This window comes from Cnephaeus nilssonii, assembly GCF_951640355.1.
Source record: "Cnephaeus nilssonii genome assembly, chromosome: 4".
NCBI classification, from domain to species: domain Eukaryota; kingdom Metazoa; phylum Chordata; class Mammalia; order Chiroptera; family Vespertilionidae; genus Cnephaeus; species Cnephaeus nilssonii.
Genome location: NC_137075.1, coordinates 46,022,717 through 46,043,635, shown reverse-complemented (window position 1 = coordinate 46,043,635; position 20,919 = coordinate 46,022,717). Strand labels below are relative to the sequence as shown.

General features: G+C 49.1%; 1 protein-coding gene across 1 annotated transcript; it reads left to right on the top strand.

Annotated features, from left to right (window-relative positions):
- Positions 1–2,664: 2,664 nt before the first annotated feature.
- EPB42 (erythrocyte membrane protein band 4.2) lies at positions 2,665–20,687 on the top strand. The gene is made up of 13 exons (XM_079769999.1): positions 2,665–2,689; positions 4,185–4,370; positions 4,999–5,232; positions 7,539–7,657; positions 8,559–8,663; positions 9,851–10,028; positions 10,602–10,740; positions 11,024–11,127; positions 11,900–12,142; positions 13,428–13,727; positions 16,753–16,913; positions 18,012–18,145; positions 20,156–20,687. The coding sequence occupies exons 1-13, from the start codon at positions 2,680–2,682 to the stop codon at positions 20,316–20,318; spliced, it is 2,076 nt and encodes a 691-aa protein (XP_079626125.1). The 5' UTR covers positions 2,665–2,679; the 3' UTR covers positions 20,319–20,687.
- Positions 20,688–20,919: the final 232 nt, after the last annotated feature.

Below are 20,919 nucleotides of genomic sequence, written 5' to 3'. Positions count from 1 at the left end.
CTTGTATATATTTCATTTTATACATATTTGGTTATTTGCATGATAGAATATCTAGGGGTGACTCAGAAGTATAGACATTTAAAATTTTGGTAGCTATTAGTTAAATATTACTTGCCACATTTAGCACCTACTTAATGCATACATTTGGTTTATGTACAGTAATATCATATTATGTCTTAACTAGAAGCCCAGTGCACAAAATTTGTGCACGGGGCGGGGAGGTGTCCCTCAGCCCAGCCTGCACCCTCTCCAATCTGGGACCCCTCGAGGGATGTCCAACTGCCCGTTTAGCCAACAAAAGTACCTACTGGGATCGGGCCTAAACCGGCAGTCGGACATCCCTCTCACAATCCAGGACTGCTGGCTCCCAACTGCTCGCCTGCCTGCCTTCCTGATTGCCCCTAACAGCTTCTGCCTGCCAGCCTGATCACCCCCTAACCACTCCCCTGCCAGCCTGATTGATGCCTAACTGCTCCCCTGCCAACCTGATTGCCCCCAACTGCCTTCCCCTACAGGCCTGGTCCCCCCCCCCCCCCAACTGCTCTCCCCTGCAGGCCTGGGTCCCCCCAATTGCCCTTCCTTGCAGGCTCAGTCGCCCCCAACTTCCCTCTTCTGCCAGCCTGGTCACCCCTAACTGCCCTCCCCTGCAGGCTTGATCGCCCCCAACTGCCCTCCCTTGCAGGCCTGGTCCCTCCCAACTGCCCTCCCCTGATGGCCATCTTGTGGTGGCCATCTTGTGTCCACATGGGGGCAGTCATCTTTGACCACATGGGGGCAGCCATCTTGTTGGAGTAATGGTCAATTTGCATATTACTCTTTTATTAGATAGGATAGAGGCCTGGTGCATGGGTGGGGGCCGGCTGGTTTGCTCTGAAGGGTGTCCTGGATCAGGGTGGGGGTTCCCTTGGGGCGAGGGGCCTGTGGTGGTTTGCAGGCTGGCCACGCCCCCCAGTGACCCAAGGTGAGGCCCTGGTATCTGGGATTTATTAATCTTCTATAATTGAAACTTTGTAGCCTTGAGTGGAGCCAAGCCTCCTGCTCGCTCCGTGGCCACAGCCATCTTGGTTGTGTTAATTTGCATAGTCGCTCCTGATTGGCTGGTGGGCATGGCTTATGGGCATAGTGGAGGTATGGTCAATTTGCATGTTTCTCTTTTATTAGTGTAGATATCTAGGAAGCCTTTAGAAATTTATTTTTGAACCTCAGAATCAACTTTTCTAGTGTCAAAAAAAATCTGTTGGCATTTAAAATATTTTTTAATTGATTTCAGAGAGGAAGGGAGAGGGAGAGAGAGAAACATCAATGATGAGAGAGAGTCATTAATCGACTGTCACCTGCATACCACTCTCTCCCCCCTGCACCTGACTGGGGACTGAGCCTGCAACCTGGGTGTATACCCCAACAGGGAATGGAACCATGACCTCCTGGTTCATAGGTCAATGCTCAGCCACTGAGCAACACTGGCTGGGTGGCATTTTTATTGAGAATGCATTAAACTTAAGATCAGCTTACCATATTATCTTATCCTTTATGATCATTTTTAATAGATTCATGTTTTCCCAGTAAAAAACATATTGTCATCAAATAATGAAAATTTTACCTCTTCATTTCTCATGAAGAATCTTTTTTAGGGGGTGGGGAGTGAGAAGGCAGCAGCTTCATTTTTTTATAAGATTTTTCAAATGGGCAATGGTTTAACGTTTTAAAAGTATAAAAGAACCAATAGCAGAAAAATCACTTTATGACCCCACCCCCCAGCTCTTCTCCCCACAGTCAACCATTGTTCTTTGCTGTTTCTTTTATATCCTTCTATAGATATCCCACATGCAAGCAGGCCAGTACAGCTGCCCTGAGAATGCTTCTGGAGACAGTTTCAGAAGCCCAATAAATAGCTGGGCTATAGAATGTCAAAGACAGCCAAATAGGAGATCATCTCCTGTGTCTTGTCTCCTCTGTGACTAGACAAGTAAAACAAGAAAAAAACATGGGCTCTGCATCCCAAGATAGTTCCACGCCCTCACTGATAGAGTCCCAGACCCGACAGGCTTGGAAGAGTTTGGGCTCTGTCTTCTGCTTTCAGGACATTTATTTTTCACCAATAAATTCTACCTCCTTATCACTTTCACACAGATGAGTCCCAAGCATACATGTTCTCTCTTTGTATTATCAAAACAGACCACAAACATCTAGCAACTTGCAGCCCATGATACGTCTAGGGCCTGAGATTTGGGGTTGGATGTGGGCTTCCTATTTGTGGAATCATCTCTTCCAGAGTTGTTCAGTGTTGTCCCGGTAACATCTCAGAGGGTCGCCTGAGGCCACTGAAGCACCAGGCTTAGAGGTTTTTTTTCCAGGATTCTCCAGATGGCAGATCTTTCCCACTCCAGCCTGCCAGGCATACCCTGCCTGGGCCTCCTGGCTCAAGAGATACAATGAAAAAAATGGTAACTCCCAACAGCTGTTTCAAGAGATACCAGTAGGGAGGGAGCAGGAGAGAAGAAACTTGTCAGGGAGCTCACAAGAGAAGCAGAAGGAAACGCCACTATTTATAGATTCTTAAGCCAACAGAAGTACCTCCATTATTTTTTTGTCTGGAAGACAGATTCAGAGAGGAAGCCCCAAGCAACAGTTCAAGACAGACACTTCCTGTGGCCAAGTGGATAAGGGCAGCCTGCATCCATGGGACAGGGTGAGCCACGCCAACTCTCCATGGGGCTTGCTGGACTGTCAGTAGCCCCTCCATCATTATGTGTTTTCATTAAAGGAAGTAGGATGGTGGTGGAGGTGATGGGTGGTGTGACTTTGTTGCGGAGTGGTAATGGGTGCTGGTAGTGGAGGTGGTGATGGTGGTGGGGCTATGCAGTAGCAACAGAGTAGGTTGTGGCAGTAAGTTTGTGGTCATAATTGTATTGATGGTGGTAAGATGGTTATAATGGTTAAGATGGATTTATATTCTTGTCCCAGGATCGTATGCGTAGAAAATATGAGTAGAGGTGAGCAAGAGTCTGGATTTTATTCATTGCTTTAGGATTGGGACAAGAAAAGAGGGTCAACAATGAGAACAAGCACTGCTCTTGTTATTAATAGTAATAATAATTACTGTTTCATTTCATGGGACTTAGGTGTCTGACCCTAAGCTAAGTGTATTACAGTAGTCCCCCCATCAATGTTTTCACTTTTGTGGTTTCAGTTACCATGGTGAACTGTGATCTGAAAATATTAAATGTAAAATTCCAGCAGTAAACAATACGTAAGTTTTAGGTTGTGGGCCGTTCTGAGTAGCATGATGAAATCTCACACAATGTGCTTCCTGGGATGTGAATCATCCCCTTGTCCAGTTTATTCATGGCATATGCTACCCACCCCTTAGTCACTTAGTAGCCATCTCGGGTATCAGATAGACTTTTGTGGTATCGCAGTGCTTGCATTCAACTAACCCTTATTTTACTTAATAATGGCCCCAAACCACTCACATAACTTTTATTACATTATATTGTTATAATTGTTCTATTTTATTATTGTTACTGTTCATTTCTAATTGTGACAAATTTATAAATTAAACTTTATCATAAGTATGTATGTATAGGAAAAATATAGTATATAGCAGCAATTTTCAACCTTTTCATCACATGGCACACATAAACTAATTATAAAAGTCTATGGCACACCAAAAATATTTTTTGCCGATCTGACAAAAATTAGGTATAATTTTTGTTTATTCACACTGGATGGCTATTGTTGTGCTGGCTGTTTTCACTTTTTTCTTTGACAATCTAAGGGAAAAGAGGTCAGTGCCCCTGACTAAATAGTCAGGTTTTGGACATTTAAAAAATTCTTATTGCACACCGGTTGAAAATCTCTGGTATACTATAGGGTTTGGTACTATTTGCAGTTTCAGGCATCCACTGGAGTCTTGGCATGTATCCCCTAGGGATAAGGGGGGGGGGGGGTGCCTACTGTATATATATATATTACTTTATTTAATCTCCACAACCCTACAAGGAGGAGTGATCATTCTACGGAAGAGAAAATAGAGGGTCATAGTAGTTAAGTTACTTGCCTTAGCAAGCTAGTAAGTAAGTTGAGCCAAGGATTTTTGAACCCTGGTCTTGCTGACTCCAGAGTCTCTGCTTTTACTTATTTGTCACAATTACCACTCCATGTTTTCTCTCTTTTCCACATAGCCCTAGGGATCAAGAGCTGCGACTTCCAGGCAGCCAGAAACAATGAGGAGCACCATACCAAGGACATCAGCTCCAGGCGCCTAGTTGTGAGGAGGGGACAGCCCTTCGCCATCAGGCTGCACTTCCGGGCTCCAGTCCACGCATACCTGCCTGCCCTAAAGAAGGTGGCCCTCATTGCACAAACTGGTAAGTGGAGCAGGCCTGGACCCCTTTGGCAGCAGGATTGGAGGGTTCTTTCTCATCACCCTCTCAGGGAACTAAGGGACAAATGACCTACATGGTACCTGGACCTCAAGACGTTTTGCCCACCCAGCAGGGCTGTTGTGAAGAGAAGATACTGTGCATAATAAGTCTTGTTTAATAGGGTTCAGAAGTTGCTTCGCAGCATTATCACATGGGGCTTCCTTTTGGTTGCAAATATAATCTCAGTTCTGTAGAAAAGCCTGAATGGGATCTAATCCAGGCTGAATATCACATTTAATTGTTACCATTTATTGGATCTGTACTACATGTCAGATACTAGGCCAAAGGATTAACATGCAGTATCTCATTAAGACCTCACATTGACACTCTGAAGCAGGCATTATTACCATGCCCATTTTATAGACCATGAAATGTCTAAATGTAGGTCCATGGGCACATGAGAACTTGTGTGCTCCCATCACCTTCTATTGCCTCCCATTAATGGATGGGCCTCTTATTCTCCTCCCAAACTAATTTCTTAACTGCTCCAACTTTATTATACTTGACTCTATTACTCAGTTGTGACCAAGCGGTCCAAATGACCAATTCGTCTGGCCTTTTGTGCCTGCAGGAGAGCAGCCTTCCAAGGCCAACAGGACCCAAGCCACCTTCCCCATTTCCAGTCTGGGGGACCGGAAGAGTTGGAGTGCGGTGGTGGAGGAGAGAGATGCCCAGTCCTGGACCATCTCTGTGACCACGCCCTCCGATGCGGTCATTGGGCACTACTCACTCCTGCTGCAGGTCTCACGCAGGAAGCCACGCCTCCTAGGCCAGTTCACCTTGCTCTTTAACCCCTGGGTTCGAGGTAAGTTTGGAATTGGGTCCGCCTGGGCTGCACAGGGTACTCAAGGTACAGGATTTGGGTGCAGCTCTGGCAGGGAGCGCCTGCCCCAGGCCCCAGTGGACAACTTCCTCCGAGGGCAGCACCAGCGGTCATTCTTGGGGAGTCTGCTTCCTGGATGAATGGCCGCTCAGATCCAGAGTCCTGTTTTGGTGTCACCCCCTGGAGGAAGCGCCTGGGGCTCCCCACTGAAAGCAAAGGCTCATCTCACCGCCAAACTCTGATGTTGTCTCAGGCTATGTGGTCATAGGAGTCAGAGTTGACCCCGGAGAGCTGCCCTTTATTGTAAAAGCGCAAGAACTTAGGGATAACTTCTGTTATCTCCCTGGCCTCCCATAGACTATCTCCAGGTGAACCCAGGTTTTGTGGAAACTGAGGTTTATATAATTTGGGGAACCCTCTTAAAGAAAAAGAATACAAAATTTTGAATTGCTGAGGTCCCTCCCAGGGCCTGAAGGGGGTCTATGCTAGTGAGGGGCCCCAAAGCTTCAGTTCCATCAGCTTCACAGTAAATCTGTCCTGCTTCTCTCCACTTGTTTCTTCTGTTCTTACTACTGAAGACTGCGTGGTTCTCTCCATACCAAGGCTTGGAAATATCCCACCCGAGCCTCAGATTACAGGGCTGGCCTCCTGTAGCTCAGCGCCCAATGGGTGGGCTTTCCTGCTGCCCAACCAGTGGCCACCTCTGGCAAAGATCCGCCAGGCTGTGGGAGCTATTTCATCTAGAAAAGGTCATCGGTATTTGGCCCCAACAGGAGCCCACAGGGCATCTGTTCTTCTGATGATTGAGTCTGTCTTTCCTTCCCCCGCCCCTTTGGGATAAAGCAAGTTTTATTTAGGTAGAGAAAAAGAAGGAGGCCAGGGCAAGGGCAAAGCTGTGAAAGAAGTGAAAAGTATGTGTCCCAGTGGACGTGGGCCAATTTGAGAGTGCGTTTGCTGTCTTTCCATTTTAAATCTGCTGCCACCCACCTTAATGCTTTGGTCTCCCTGAAGGGGCCTCCTTACAAGGCAGGGCTGGGAAATGGGAGGAAATTGGAAGAAATCTTCCCAGGTTCCTGCAGCTCCATTTCCAGTTCCTGACTCCCTTTTCATGTGGTACCTGCATCCCCATTGGCTCCCTGTCTCTACTTCTCTGGTCTCCAATCCCCCCTCCTTCCTCAGTTCAAGGCTCTTTTTGTGCTAAGCAGGGTGGATAGGTGGAATAAAAATAGGAACTTATATCCAGTCATGGTTGGCTTGTAGGGACAGCCTGTGTGTGTGTGTGTGTGTGTGTGTGTGTGTGTGTAGGTATGTGTGTGTGTGTATGTATGTGTGTCTATCTGAGCAGGAGTGCGTTGTTTGCTCTGCTCACTGGGAGGTGATAAAGAGGTTTTCAGAGATTATCTGGGACTCAGTCTCATCTTGGATACCTGGGGATGGGGCTCTCCTGAATTCTAAAGGAAATTTTACATCCTATAATGAAAGTCAGAGCCCTATTCATAAGCAGGGAACTTTATCAAAGGGAGGCTGCACCCAAGCAGAGAACAGGAGGATAGTGCTACGTGTGCTCTAATCACCTATTTCCCAGAGCCCTGCAACCTGGGCCAAATACTTCAGTTTGAAGTGACTTCCAAAGAAGTGGTGTCCAGCTTCCTAGAGTGGGCAGTGGACTCTTCAAGCCTCCTCCCCAGCCCAACCCTTGGATGAGGACAACAGGAGAGGCACCAACAAGAGACTGTGGGAGTCCTAGGCCCACTTGCACACCGCAGAGCAGAAAGCCAATGCTTTGGCTTTCACTTTGCCAGCCCCACTGCTCCCCCTCACCCTGTCTTGCCAAATGCTGCTCTTCCCTTCTGCTCCCCCCATCAACCTATGTTGCATTGTTTTTTTCTAAACACTATTTTGTTTAAATTGAACTTGGGAGAGAGACATAATAGGCCCACTGGGAAGCTCCCTGGGCTGTTGGCAAATTCTCTTGGGATGGTAGCACTCTGGCTGCACATGTCTTCTGGGAACTAGTAGGATTTTTAAGGTTGGCTTGTTCCTGGCTGACCATGAAGGCCACCTTGGCTGACACAGACAGTCTGCCCCCTGCCCCCTCTCTCCACCAGAGGAGGCCAGGTCCCAGAGAGGCCAGTGAAAAGAGGAAGCACTCCCTCAGTCCTCATTAAGCCCAGAACGGAAGGGGAGACGTAGAGCCCAAACTGACCTGGGCAGGGCGGGCAGAGGCCAGGATGTGGAGAGCAGGCCCAGCACCTCACAGACCCTCATTCCTGCCTGCCTTTCCCCAGAGGATGCTGTGTTCCTGGAGAATGAGGCTCAACGCTGGGAGTACTTGTTGAACCAGAACGGCCTCATCTACCTGGGCACGGCTGACTGCATCCAGGAAGAGTCCTGGGACTTCGGCCAGGTACAGGGGCCTCTGGGGAAGGGGAAGGGACAGTGCTTGCCCCATAACCTTTAGTGTTCAGGCCAGACAGAAATGGCAGGTCCAAAAGCCCCTGGTCATGAGGCAACATGTTTAGGAAATTTCAGCCATGTTGAACCTCTCTTTCCTCAGGGCCATGTCAGACCATCCTCCACAGCTCCCAGAGTTATCTTCTTAAAGATCACACCAATCAAAGCCCTCTGTGAAACCCCCACTGTCTACAGGATATAAACCAATCCCCTGCATGACACACAGACCCTTCACAGCCAGGCCACTGCTTTCCTTTCCCCGAGAGCCACCCATGCTCCAGCTCCTGACCAGCCAGCCCCTGGGCATGCGGGCTGAATGTGCCCCCCACCTGGCATAGCTTCCCTTCGTTATCACCTGGGAAGCTCTTACCCCTCTTTTAAGACCCTCTGAAAGCCTTCCTCAGCCCCAAAGGCAGAGTGAATCTCTCTACTGAGCTCTCTGCTCTGCGCTGGCATCTCTCCCAGAGCCCCGGCCACGTTGCTGAGATCTGTAGTCTAAGTGGCTACGCGTCCCCCTCCACTGCTCACTGTGGGCTTTTCAACAGCAGGAACTGCCTTGGCATCCTCCACACGTGGGTCAGTGCTAGCAGGAGCGGTAGGAGTGCACTAAAGGGATAAAGATAGAAATGAAAGGAAACAGCACAGGCCTGGTCTTCAAGCGTTCACACCTTATCGGGAGAGTTGAATAACAGAACAGGCAAAGAATTGGACTGCCAGGCACAGGGACCAAGGGGCACGGGGGACAACAAGGCAAAGGAGGAAGGAGGGAAGCCTGAGTCTAAGAGGAGGACAAGGTGCTGGGGCTGAATTGTGAGATGGGGACCCTTCATCACTGCTCTGTGTGGTCCTTACAGTTTGAGGGGGATGTCTTGGACCTCAGCCTGGACTTGCTGAGCATGGACGAGCAAGTGGAGGAGTGGGGCAACCCTGCGCATGTGGCCCGCATTTTGGGCGCGGTGGTGAGTGAGAGGAGGGGAAGTGGGAGCCCTCTAACAGAGCTGCCCCCCCATGGCCCTGAGTACCTGCAAAACACAAATCGTGCCCTCCTCCCAGAGTGTGGGGGTAGTTCCTGGAGAAGGGCATGAGTATGGAGGGGAGGACAGTAGCAGCCATGGGAGGGAGGGGGCGGGGAGGAGACAAAGGGAGGTATCATCCTCCAGGACACAAGCCTGCGAGGACTAAACCTGGCCTGGATGTCCTCAGAGCACCCCTCCCCCAGCCCAAACTGGAGGCCTGGGTCTCTGGAAGGGAGGGAGTGGGATCCATCTTACTCGGCGGCTAAGGTGGTCAGAGGGACGTGTCTTTATTTGTAAATTATTCCTAAGGACATGCAGACCATGATGGCAGCTTGGTGCTTTCCAGTGGTTCCCAAAAGTCCTTTCACAGGAGTGATGTGTCCCCATTTCCTCTGGTGCCACTGGACGCCCCTCTGAAGATGTGGTGAGGGGCAGAGCCAGCCTGTGAGGAGGAGGAAGGGTAGGATACGAGGGCCAACACCCTCAAAGGAATCAGGGCCAGGCAAGTGAAGGAGCAGGGAACCCAGCCCCAGAGGGGGCCACTCTCACGCTGCTCTGTGGCTTTCTTTGCCAGTGAGGTCGCAAACTCCTGGCTTCCAGGGGACGTGTTAAAAAGGTGGATTCCTGCCCAGCCGGCACGGCTCAGTGGCTGGGCGTGGACCTATGCACCAGAAGGTTGGATTTCAAGTCAGGGCACATGCCCGGGTTGCAGGCTCAATCCCCAGTAGGGGGTGTGTAGGAGACAGCTGATCAATGATTCTCATCATTAATTTCCTATCTCCCTCCTCCCTTCCTTTCTGAAATCAATATATATATATAAAAAGTCGGTTCCTGGACTCCTCCCAGCGCCTCCCCAACCCCCCCCCCCCCAAAAAAAAAAAAGAAAAAAGATTATAACCCAGTGAGCTAGTGTGGAACATGCAGGTTTAACATGGTCCAGGTAATTCTGATGTAAAACAGAAGCAGATGTCTGTTCACCACCCTTGGAAAACTGCGATGAGACCTCCTCACTCCCCACCCCACTTTACCCTCTCACCCCCACCTCACCCCCCCACCCCGCCCCACCCCACACCACCCCGGAAGCTGACCATCCTGGGACTCACATAACAGCCACGTGTTTCCCCAAACAGCTGCACGCTCTCAAGGAGAAGAGTGTCCTGCCCACCCCGCAGACCCAGGATGCCCAGGAGGGGGCCTTGCTGAGCAAGCGCAGGGGCAGCGCGCCCATCCTGCGGCAGTGGTGCACGGGCCTCGGGCGGCCCGTGTGTGATGGTCAGGCCTGGGTGTTGGCCGCTGTTGCTTGCACAGGTATGGATCGGGCTCACGTGACCACCGGACAGAGCGTCTCCCTGGCGGGTTGCCCTGTGGCCCCCTGTGGGAGAGACATCCCCAAAATCAGGTGCTGCCCCCACCCCGCCGCATTGCCTCACCTCCTTCGCACCCACAACGGGCTCAGCGGCTCCATCCGGCCAAGAAACCGGTCTTTGTTCAGGGCAGCTCCTCCTGACCAGCTTCCGCTCCTTTTCCCGCTCAGCAAAGCGGGGCCCATCTGGGGAACGCTGCTCCCAAACTCACTGTCACCCCGAAACTCCCCCTGCCGCTCCCCCCAGTAGAGCAAGCCCGTAGCGCTGGCGGCTCCCTGCGGTGTGCTCCGCCTGCCGGTGACCTGCGTGCACCTCATTTCCTGGCCTTTCGAGGTCCTGTGCCCGGGGCCAGTTCTAACTTCCGGTGCATGTGCCCCCCCCCCCCGCCCCCTCTTTCCACGCGGTCACCTGGCACTTAGGACAGTGCCTGCCCAGAAGACACCCTGAAAACACTAGCCGTACCCCGCCCCCACCAGGCCCTGCGGGGGCCCCCACTGACTCCGCCCCTTCCACGCAGTGCTGCGGGCCCTGGGCATCCCTGCGCGCGTCGTGACCACGTTCTCGTCCGCCCAGGGCACGGGCGGGGGCCTGCTGGTGGACGAGTACTACACTGAGGAGGGCCTTCTGAACGGAGAAGGCCAGAGAGGCAGAATCTGGTGAGCAGCCCAGGGGGTGAAGCCTCAGACTGGGAGGGCTCCAGACCTGGGGCCTAACCCCACGGGAACCCACCACCCCGAGTGGCCCCGGCACGGAGAGGAAGCAGGACGCTAAGGGTCAGCCGTGGCATGCACGCCCCTTCCTGGTGTTACAGCCCTTTTTATGGTACACAGCAACTCCCATCCCCATGGCAACAGCAACTGCTATTTCTAGAACCTCTTCCGGACTCTTTTTTTTTTCTTTTCTTTTTTTACAATTAAATGGCTCTTTTGCTACCTTCAGGATCTTCCAGACTTCCACAGAGTGCTGGATGACCCGGCCGGATTTGCCCCCGGGTTACGGTGGATGGCAGATTCTGTACCCCAGTGCTTTTAAGGGAGGTGCAGGTAAAACCTGGGGGGGTGGGCTCAGGACCCCCCTGGGCTGCACAGAGTGCCTGGGCTGAAGGAGTCCCTTGGAGAGGAAACAGGAACAACAGGTGGTCCCAAAGAGGGTTGCATTCCCTAAAGCAAAAGAAGTGGAGAGAATGATGGTGGCTGGCAGAATGCTGACCTGATGCCAGTGGGCTCAAGGGGACAAAGGTGTCAGCCATCTCAGCCCAGGGCTGTGGGGAGACTAGCCCCGCCTCAGAGCAACAGGAGAGAGAGCTGGGCCTCAGGGAAAGGCAGAGGGCCTTAGGGAGCTGGTAGATGTGCCGGGTCAGGGGCTTGTAATGGGCCTTCTGAGATTCTGGGTATGGATGAAGAGGGTATCAAAATAGGTTCAGGCTCGTAGAAGGAATCTGGATTTAAGCTCAGAAAAGGTCTTTAGGATCCATAAAAAGATGGTTCTTCCTTCCCCAGCAACAGAACAGTGACCTATTCCTATCACATCCATAGCAAAGCTGGCTTAGGAACCCCTGTGTACTGTGTTTCTCTGGGGTTCTACCTGTCCAGTTTCTGAGAGGGCTCCTGCCACAGACCATTACCAACATTATTGTCACTAAACATTGTTTCACCGCTGCATGCCCTCTTAGAAACCCTGCTTCGTGCCCATCTCGGACCTTCATCCCCGGGGAGGGAAAATAGGGACTAGGATGGGAACTGAGGTTATGGAGCTCTGACCCAAGCAGAGGTCTGGGTGTGGCTCCTCTTGCCCACTGACCTTTCTCTCCCTTAGTCCTGAAGGCCTGTGATCTGGTCCCTGTCAGAGCGGTCAAGGAGGGGACCCTGGGGCTGACCCCTGGAGTAGCAGACGTTTTTGCCTCAGTAAACGCCTCGTGCGTGGTCTGGAAGTGCTGTGAGGATGGGACCCTGGCGCTGACCAACTCCAACACTAAGTATGTGGGCCGCAACATCAGCACCAAAGGTGTGGGCAGTGACCGCTGTGAGGACATCACTCAGAACTACAAGTATCCTGAAGGTACTGGCCAGGGGAGGGCCCCAGGCTTCTCAGCTCCTGAAATAGCAAAAGAAGGGGGATGCAGGCCATGGAGAGTTGCAGTTCTTTCCCCACCATATTTCCTTGTCATATTGACATTTTGGGCCAGGTAACTCTTGGTTGTGAGGGGCTGTACAGCATTTCTGACCTCTCTCCACTAGATGCCAGCACCCCTCCATCACCAATCACCACCACCACCAGTTGTGACAATCAAAAGTATCTCCAGCCCTGGCCGGCTTGGCTCAGTGGATAGAGCATCAGCCTGCGGACTGAAGGGTCCCAGGTTCGATTCCGGCCAAGGGCACATGCCTGGGTTGCGGGCTTGATCCCCAGTAGGGGGCGTGCAGGAGGCAGCCGATCAATGATTCTCTCTCATCATTGATGTTTCTATCTCTCTCTCCTTCTCCCTTCCTCTCTGAAATCAATAAAGAAATATATATATTTAAAAAAAAAAAAAGTATCTCCAGACACTTCCAAATGTCTCCTGAGGGGCAAAATTGCCCCCAATTTTGCTACAAAACAACACACTTACTACTAAACCCAGCTGCCAAAAGATGTTTTTCCTCTCTCCTGCTTATCCAATCCCTCTTAACCTGTTCCTCCCTCCATATTAGTTAATGGCACTACTGTCTACCTATTTGTTCCAATAATAAGGCCTGCACTCTCGTCTTTTCCCCTTCACCACCCCACATTACTCTCACATGTGTCTCCTCATCTCCTTCCCCATTGCCTATAGGTAACCCAGGGCCTTGTCATCTCTTGTCCACAATATTCCAATGGTCGCCTAACTGAACCCCCTGCCTGTAGTCTCTCCATCATTATTGCATTTCCAAACTTTGTGTTCCAGAATGAGCTTTCTAAGACACAAGTATAATTATCTTACTACCCCTGCTCCTGAACATTCCATGGCCCCATTGCCCTTGGAATAAGTTCAAACTCCTTCACTTAGGAAGGTTCAAGTCTCTTCCAAACTGTCCTCAGAGACAGTGTGAATGGTCCAAAAGCTGGCTCTCCCAACTGTTTAAGGGGCAAATTCATGGCACTTGAAAAAGAACTCGGTCCTTGAGTTGGAAGGGTCACGCTGTGACTGTGCTGAACAAAGACTTTTTTTTTTTTTTTAAGCTAAATATGCCCTTAGAGGTTTGCAAAGTTCTTGTGACTTTGGCATTTGAGCAGCCATGGGTAAATAAATCTTAATCCTGGGCTTTTATTAGAAGGGCCTATACCTGCTGGGTAAGAGGCCTGCTTTGTTTCTCCTGTTCTTCAGGATCTCTTCAAGAAAAAGAGGTGTTGGAGAGAGTCCGGAAAGAGAAACTGGAGCATGGGGCAGACAACGGCATCCATCCTCCCAGTCTCGAGACTGCTGATCCTCTGTACCTGTTCTTGGAAGCACCCAGCTCACTACCCCTGAGGGGGGATGCCCAGTTCTCCGTGACCCTGGTTAACCCCAGTGACCAGGAGAAGGCTGTGCGGCTGGCAATTGGAGTGCAGGCCGTGGACTACAATGGCGTCCTTGCTGCTGAGCTCTGGAGGGAGAAGCTGCTCCTTACGCTCAGCGCCAACCTGGGTAACTCTCTATGGCCCTGCCAGATGCCCAGACACCCAGTTCCCACCCTGGGCAGACAGCAGCCATAAGGCTCCCCCTGCAGGTCTCAATGGGTGGCTTCTAGCTCCTGATGTTAGCAGCAGTGTAAGAAGTGTTTGGCAAGGTAAACAGAATAGAATGGCAGGGGAGCATTGCACCCAGGCTGGAACACAGGCTGCCGCCAAGTAAATCAAGGGGCACTGGGTCCTAAGGGTGACAGGACAGTGATGGACAGAAACGTGAGTCACGGGCATTCCCGGCAGAGGAACGACATGTGTGCAGGTTCTTCCTCCCAGAGATTCTTCTTTAATTGGTCTGGGGTGGGGCCCAGGCATTGGTGTTTTTTAAAAACTCCCCATGTTATTCTAGGGTTGAAATTTCCTGGACAAGAGCAGTTGTTCTCAAATGTTCCTACAATCAGAATCACCTAGGGAAATTTGATGCTCAGCCTGCACCCCAGACTAATTAAATCAGAAATTCCATGGTTGGAGCCAAACATCCTTGGGTGATTTCAATGTGCAGGCAAGATAGAATCAATGGAATAGAGCTTGTCTACATTATTGCAACAGGCTCCTAATCACCACCCCACTCTCCACTCTCTCTATCATGTTCCCCTTCTAAGGGGTGGGGAAAGGCCGAGAGCAGTGCGGGGGGGGGGGGGGGGGTGAGAGCTGGACAAGGCCAGATCATGCAGGAGCTTGTAGGTCATGCTAAGCAGTTGAGTTTTGTTCTCTGCGCAATGGGGAGTCAGGGGTCAACATGATCAGAAATTCATTTTTTAAAAAGAACTTTTGGGAGAATGGAATAGAAGGGGTCATATTAGAATTGTGGTTCTCAACCTTGGATGCACCTGGGAAACTGTAAAAATACTGATACCTGGGCCTCACCACCAAAGTCTGATATAACTGATTTGAGGTATGGCCTGGCATTGGGATTGTTTTATAAAGCTCCCCATATCATTCTAATGTGCACCCAGTGTTGAGAAGCACTGGATTAGAGGTTGAAAGGTTTTTGTGATAATCAAGAAATGAAGGACAAACTAAACTATCAGCACTTCAAATGAAAATATATTAAGGAAATTACAGATTGGACTTGTGAATATGTGTATGTATGTGTATGTGTGTGTGTTTTAGGGGGGTGCTTCAGGTTTGCATGAGCCTCGACAATAGGAAAAATGGGGAAGAAAAGGTTTGGGGGGAAAGATGGTGGGTTCTGTTTGTGGCATGTTGGGTTTGAAAGCCCATGAGATGGCCAGTAGGCAGCAGGAAACCTATACCTGGTATTCAAGATAAAGGTCTGGGTTGGAGACCAGATCATGGCATCAAAGAGCTCAAAGGGGCATTGAGGACTGTGAGAAGAAGAGAGGGTGAGGAGGGAACACAGGCAACACCAGCATGTAGGGGGCAGTTAGGGAAAGAGCGGAGAAAGGGAGACAGAGAAGTCAAAGTCAGGAAGGCGGCACCCAGCAAGGGCAGCAGAGGGGCCATGAGCTATCAAGGCTGAACAGCATCTGTGGACAGAATGGTCTTACTCTGGGTTAGTTCCCTGGTTGGGGCATGTGCAAGAGGCAACCAATTGGTGTTTCTTCCTCACATCAATGTTTCTCTCTCTCCCTTCCTCTCTCTCTAAAAATCAGTAAGAACATATCCTTGGGTGAGGAATAAAAATAAAATTCTAAAGAAGAGAGGTTGGGTGGTAGAGACACTGGGTAGAGGGAGGTTGTTTGTTTTTCTTTTAAGCTGAGAGAAAGTGAAATCTGCTTACATGCTGAGGGAAATAATCAGCAGGGAGCAAAAGACTGAAGCCTCAGGAGAGAAGGGTTTTATTTTTAATTTGTACTTATTTATTTATTTTTAAATACCTTTTTATTGATTTCAGAGAGAGAAGAAGGGAGAGAGAAACATTGATGTGAGAGAGAATCACCGATTGGTTGCCTCTCCTACGCAGACCGAACTCGTAACCTGGGCATGTGCCCTGACTGGGAATTGAACCAGTAACCTTTTGGTGCATGGGATGACTCTCAACCAACTGAGCCACACCGGCCATGGCTTTTATTATTGTTTTTTTTTTAATTTTTTTATTGTTGACACTGTAGGCGATGTCTGCCATTTCCCCCACCCCCACGCCCTTTGCCCACCTCCACCCAGGGAGAGATGGGTTTTAATTGATGGTGCAACTCTTGGGGAAATGAGAGACAACAAGAACAATTATAGCTCACATTTTTGGGCACTTATTAGTGGCAAACATGGTGTGTTAAGTGTTATATGTGTATTGCCTCATTTATCCTCACAACCTAAAGAGGCAGGAACCATTATTATCCCCACTTTACAGATGAGGAGACCGAGACACAGAGAGGTGAAATAATTCACCCAAAGTTACACAGGTAGGCACTGGTAGGGTCAGTATGGAGCATAGATTTTAAAAACAGAGGACTTGACTTGCGCAGTGGGGACACATTACCCCCACACACACACACAAGGGGAGCAGTGAGAGCTAGGGTAGATGTCTATGTCTGTAGTTTGGGGATAGGAACAGGAGCTTGAAAGGATTCCTCAAGGATGAAGGATGGCTTTATTTTCTCTGCAAAAGGGAAAGAGAAGAAGCAGAGAATGGGAAGGAACTACGTCAGCATATATTCAGTAACAATGTGTGGCAGGGTCTGAGATAAGTACTTCATTTGCAGTATCTCATTTAACACAAGCCATCCCACCAGGTAGGTATTATTATTAGACAAAGAAACTGAGGCCAAGAGAGCTTAACTTGCTCTAGCTCACAGGGACTGTCCACAGCCCCAAGGAGGTGGTCTGCGAAAAGTGTTAGTGAAGGTGGTGATGGGGTGAGGGGAGGGTTCTTGGATGAGTTTCAGTTTGAAATTGCTGTGAGGAATGAGGCTCCTTTCTGGCTTCAGCGAGATCCTGATTCCTCTGCATTCTGTGTGTAACCGTTGCTTGTCTCCGGGGCACGCACACTCAGCTTTTGGCACTGACTCCTCTGTCACGTATCTCAGTTAGGAGAATCACCACCAGCCTGTCCTGCTCCCATTTTGAGCGAAGCCCACCTGAGAACAGCTTCCTCAGACTTACCGCTGTGGCAACACACTCAGAGTCCAGCCTTAGCTGCTTTGCTCAGGAAGACATCGCCATTTGTAGACCACACCTTGCCATTGAGGTAGGCACCAGTCTTTCCCCAAATTGCTCTCAGGCGCTACTTACTACTCAAGTCCCCATTTCAGAAAGAATCAGAGGCCATCCCACTTCAGTGCAGGTGGCTGCTGCAGGATTACCGGAAAATGCTATGTTAAGAGCTCCTTGTCTTGAAAGAGATGGTTTCTTACATGTGCTATTCAGGTTTAAATCTTCCAACTTCTTATGTGGTTAAGTAAAGGTTGGTTCTCCCCAGTTGTTGCCTCCATACTTATAGGGATAATAATAGCCTGTGTTTATTTAGCACTTTATACCTAGGCCAATGTATTTTCACCTCATTTCTTTTCATTCAAAAGCCCTGTGAGGTGTAACTGTTCCCTTTATTCAGATGTCCCATTATTCAGATGAGGAAACTCTCCTAGAGAGCAATATGCCCAAGATCATAATAATGGGACATTTTAGAGACTTATGGCTCTTGATCCAGTCATCTTTCCACGGCTACCCTGGCCAAAATTAATGCAATTTGCTCCATGCCCTTAAAGAGGTTATAATTGCGTAAGGGAGACACAATGTTGGTCTTCTATGTAAATGATCTAATAGAGCCACAAAGTCACTATGGGATAAGCGAAGGGGAATAATTCCATCTGATTAGTTTGAGGAAGACTTCGTGGAGAAGGTGGCATATATACTGGGGAAAATGGGTAAGCTTCCAATGCAGAGGTGGGGGAAGGCCACTGCGAGTAGAAAAGGCCCAAAGGAAGGAGCCTGAGGGGTGTGCTGGGGATGGGAAAGCACCCCATGTGGCTTGAATGTTGTTTAGTCAAGGGAAGAACAAATAAGGTTGGAGAAGTGGGTTGGGGTCAGACCATGAAGGGCTCTGTATGCCAGCTGAAGCTTCATTCCAGAGACGATAGGAAACCCTTCGAGGCCTCTGAGTGGAGGAGAGGCACCATCAGACACGGTCTGTGATGGATCTGGTGTGAGGGTTCATGCAGGAAGACCAGGTTGAGGGGTAAAGAAGTCAGCTGCGGTGTTTAGATCAGGATGGCAGAGATAGGAGAGTAATGGAGGGTACAAGGAGGGTGCCCAGGAGGGGAAGGAGTAACTGTGTCTCTTACCACAGATGCCAGAGGCAGCAGAGCAGTATCAGCCTCTTACGGCCTCAGTCAGCATCCATAACTCCCTGGATGCTCCCATGAAGGACTGTGTGATCTCCATCTTTGGAAGGGGGCTCATTCACAGAGAGAGGAGCTACAGGTAAGAAACCACAAGCTTCTCATCCCACTGACACATCTCAACTGGTCAGAAACACTGCACCCAAGGTTAATAACTGTCTTTTTGGTGTGTCTATGGAGACAGAGCAAATATGCCCTGAAGTAGAACAGAGGGGTTAGGGCCTATCTCATCCCACGGGGACAGCAGTGAGGGAGGCTGTGTACTCCTTGGCACCCACCTGACCCTGGTTGCTGCCCTGTCATGCAGGGAGAGCCTCACTATTGTTGGTGAGTGCAGGTGACAGGGTTAGGACTGGGTACTAGAGAACATCACGGGGAGGCTGCCTCTCGAAGGCTACATTCTACTAAAGCCCACCACAATTTTGAATTTTGTTTCAATATTCTCTTTTATCTCTATTGCCTACGCCCATTCCAACCACACTTCTTATCATTTTGTTAGTATGTGTAAAATGTGCACTATTGCGTCATGAGCCTCTATTTTTCTTTATTTTAGAGTGAGAGGGAGAAGGAGAGGGAAACATTGATGTGAGAGAGACATCGATCAGTTGCCTCCCGCACATGCCCCAACCAGGGATTGAACCCACAACCGGGTATGTGCCCTGACTGGGAATCGAACTTGTGACCCTTCAGTGCACGGGACAGCACTCCCAACTAATTGAGCCACACTGGCCAGAGCATGAGCTTGTATCTTTAAATTGTATAAGTGATGTTATATCTAATTCTTTTTCTTACTTTTCACTCAGATATATGTTTTTAAGATTCATCTACATATATCCAGTCCATTGTTTCTGCTACATAATATATACTGCACACCCCCTGCTACCTACCACTCTACTTCATCGTGATGGTACCCAGAGTACCTCCAACTCTCAAACACCACACATAATGCTGCAATGAACATCTCCACATGTCCCCTTATGTTCTTGTTTGAAACTTTGGTGGGCGAGGACAGGATATACTATATGCCCAGGAATAGAACTGCTGAGTCATAGGACGGGCCCTGGTTTGACCAGGTACTATCAGCGTTGTTTGCAGAATGGCTGCAGAAGCCTCCCTCCCTCCAGCACTCCATGACAGTTTCTATATTCCTGCTATTCCTCCACTCATGGCCATACCCAGCCTTCTCTTTTTTCCAGTCTAATGGAAATGAGGTAATATCTCATTATTGTTTTAATTTAACTCTTCGTGTTTATTAGCCTTTTCCATTTACTCCTCTCTAAAGGTCTCTGACCTTTTGGTGTTTCCACTTTTTTCCCCTCGCTGATTTGTAGGAGTGGCCTGTATAGTCTAGGTATTAGCCCCTTGTTGGTTTTAAATGCTGCAAGTATCTTCTTTCATCATCTCTCCTCTCATTATGTCAACTACATCCTTCGCTGAATAACACAGTATGTAGTTTAGAGCTCACGATGACTATTGTACCATCCCTGAGGTCCCTGACAGGTTGTCTAGTATTGAGCCACTGCCTCAGCCTCATGAAACTCAATGAAGTCATTCTTGCCAATAAGTTCAGAGGAAGGACTGCCAACATTTAACCAGACTTTTGTGGTCTTCCAGATCAATTGTGGGGCAAAGCTCCCCAAAGAAAATCTGTACCATTCCCTCAGTCACCATAAGGTCCACAGGCAGGCCAGGAAGCTGCTGATAGGGACCCAGCCACCACCTGTTGGCATATTGACATCTCAGTACACCTGCCATGCCCAGTGTATTTAGCAGTGTGAGGGTCCCAAAGCTATAGCTTTTCCAAACATACCCCAATACTGTTACTGAGACTGGGACCAGACTGAAGTCACAGGTGATAAAAGAAACAACAGATGCAGCTTGGAAGCCCTTAGAATAGGATTTCTCTTCTCAACCATGAAATTGCTCACCATAAGGAGGCTCCCGTCTTCTACCCCCTTAAAACCTCCTGTTTCAACAGCAAGGTACTGAGGTCACGATCCACCTCTTCAGGTAGGAAAGGATCAGAGTCACTGGGGCCAGCAAAGCAATCAACCTGGGACAGAACTAGCACCGGCCTTTTCCTTTATTTCAGATTGGGTCCCGTGCGACCTGGAAACACCCTGTGCACCCAGTTCTGGTTCACACCGGTGAAGGTGGGGCCCCAGCGGCTCAACGTGGAAATGGACTGCAACGTGTTCCAGAACCTAACCAGCTACAGAGGTGTCACTGTGGTGGCCCCTGAACTCGCAGCTTAAACGACCAGCTCCAGCATCATTGCCCCCCCACCCTCTTGTATCTAAGCTCTAAAACCACATGTGCTGGAAGGGAAACTTTGCTTACCAGACAAATGAATCCCCATTCAAGTTGAGCAGAAGAGTGACCAAGAACAAAGCTAGATTCCCAAAAATCAACAGAAAAGACATCCATTTCTGTCATTCCAGCTCAGGCAGCTGTGAAGACTAGTTGCCTTAGAGACTACTGGGCTTGAGTGATAAAAGGAGATCTTTAAAAAGGTACTCAGATGAGTACATTCAGATTTTTCTGGTTCAGGATTTTCATAACCATTTTAGTGCTCACTAACACATTCATTAACTTATAGGTAAGGAAAAGAACCTAACATTTAAATCATATATTTTTGAAATTGCTAAAAATTGAATTTTTAGATAATCCTAATATTACATTGATTGGTGCTATCCTTAAAGTCTCAAAGATGACTGAACAAAGTTATAAAATACAGAACATAGGATCTAAGAGTAGAATGATCTTCTAGATTCAGCTATAGATAAGTTTTATGAGAGTTCTATATGTATTAAGTATCCCACAATTAAAGTCTGATGTTAATAACATGAATTTAGT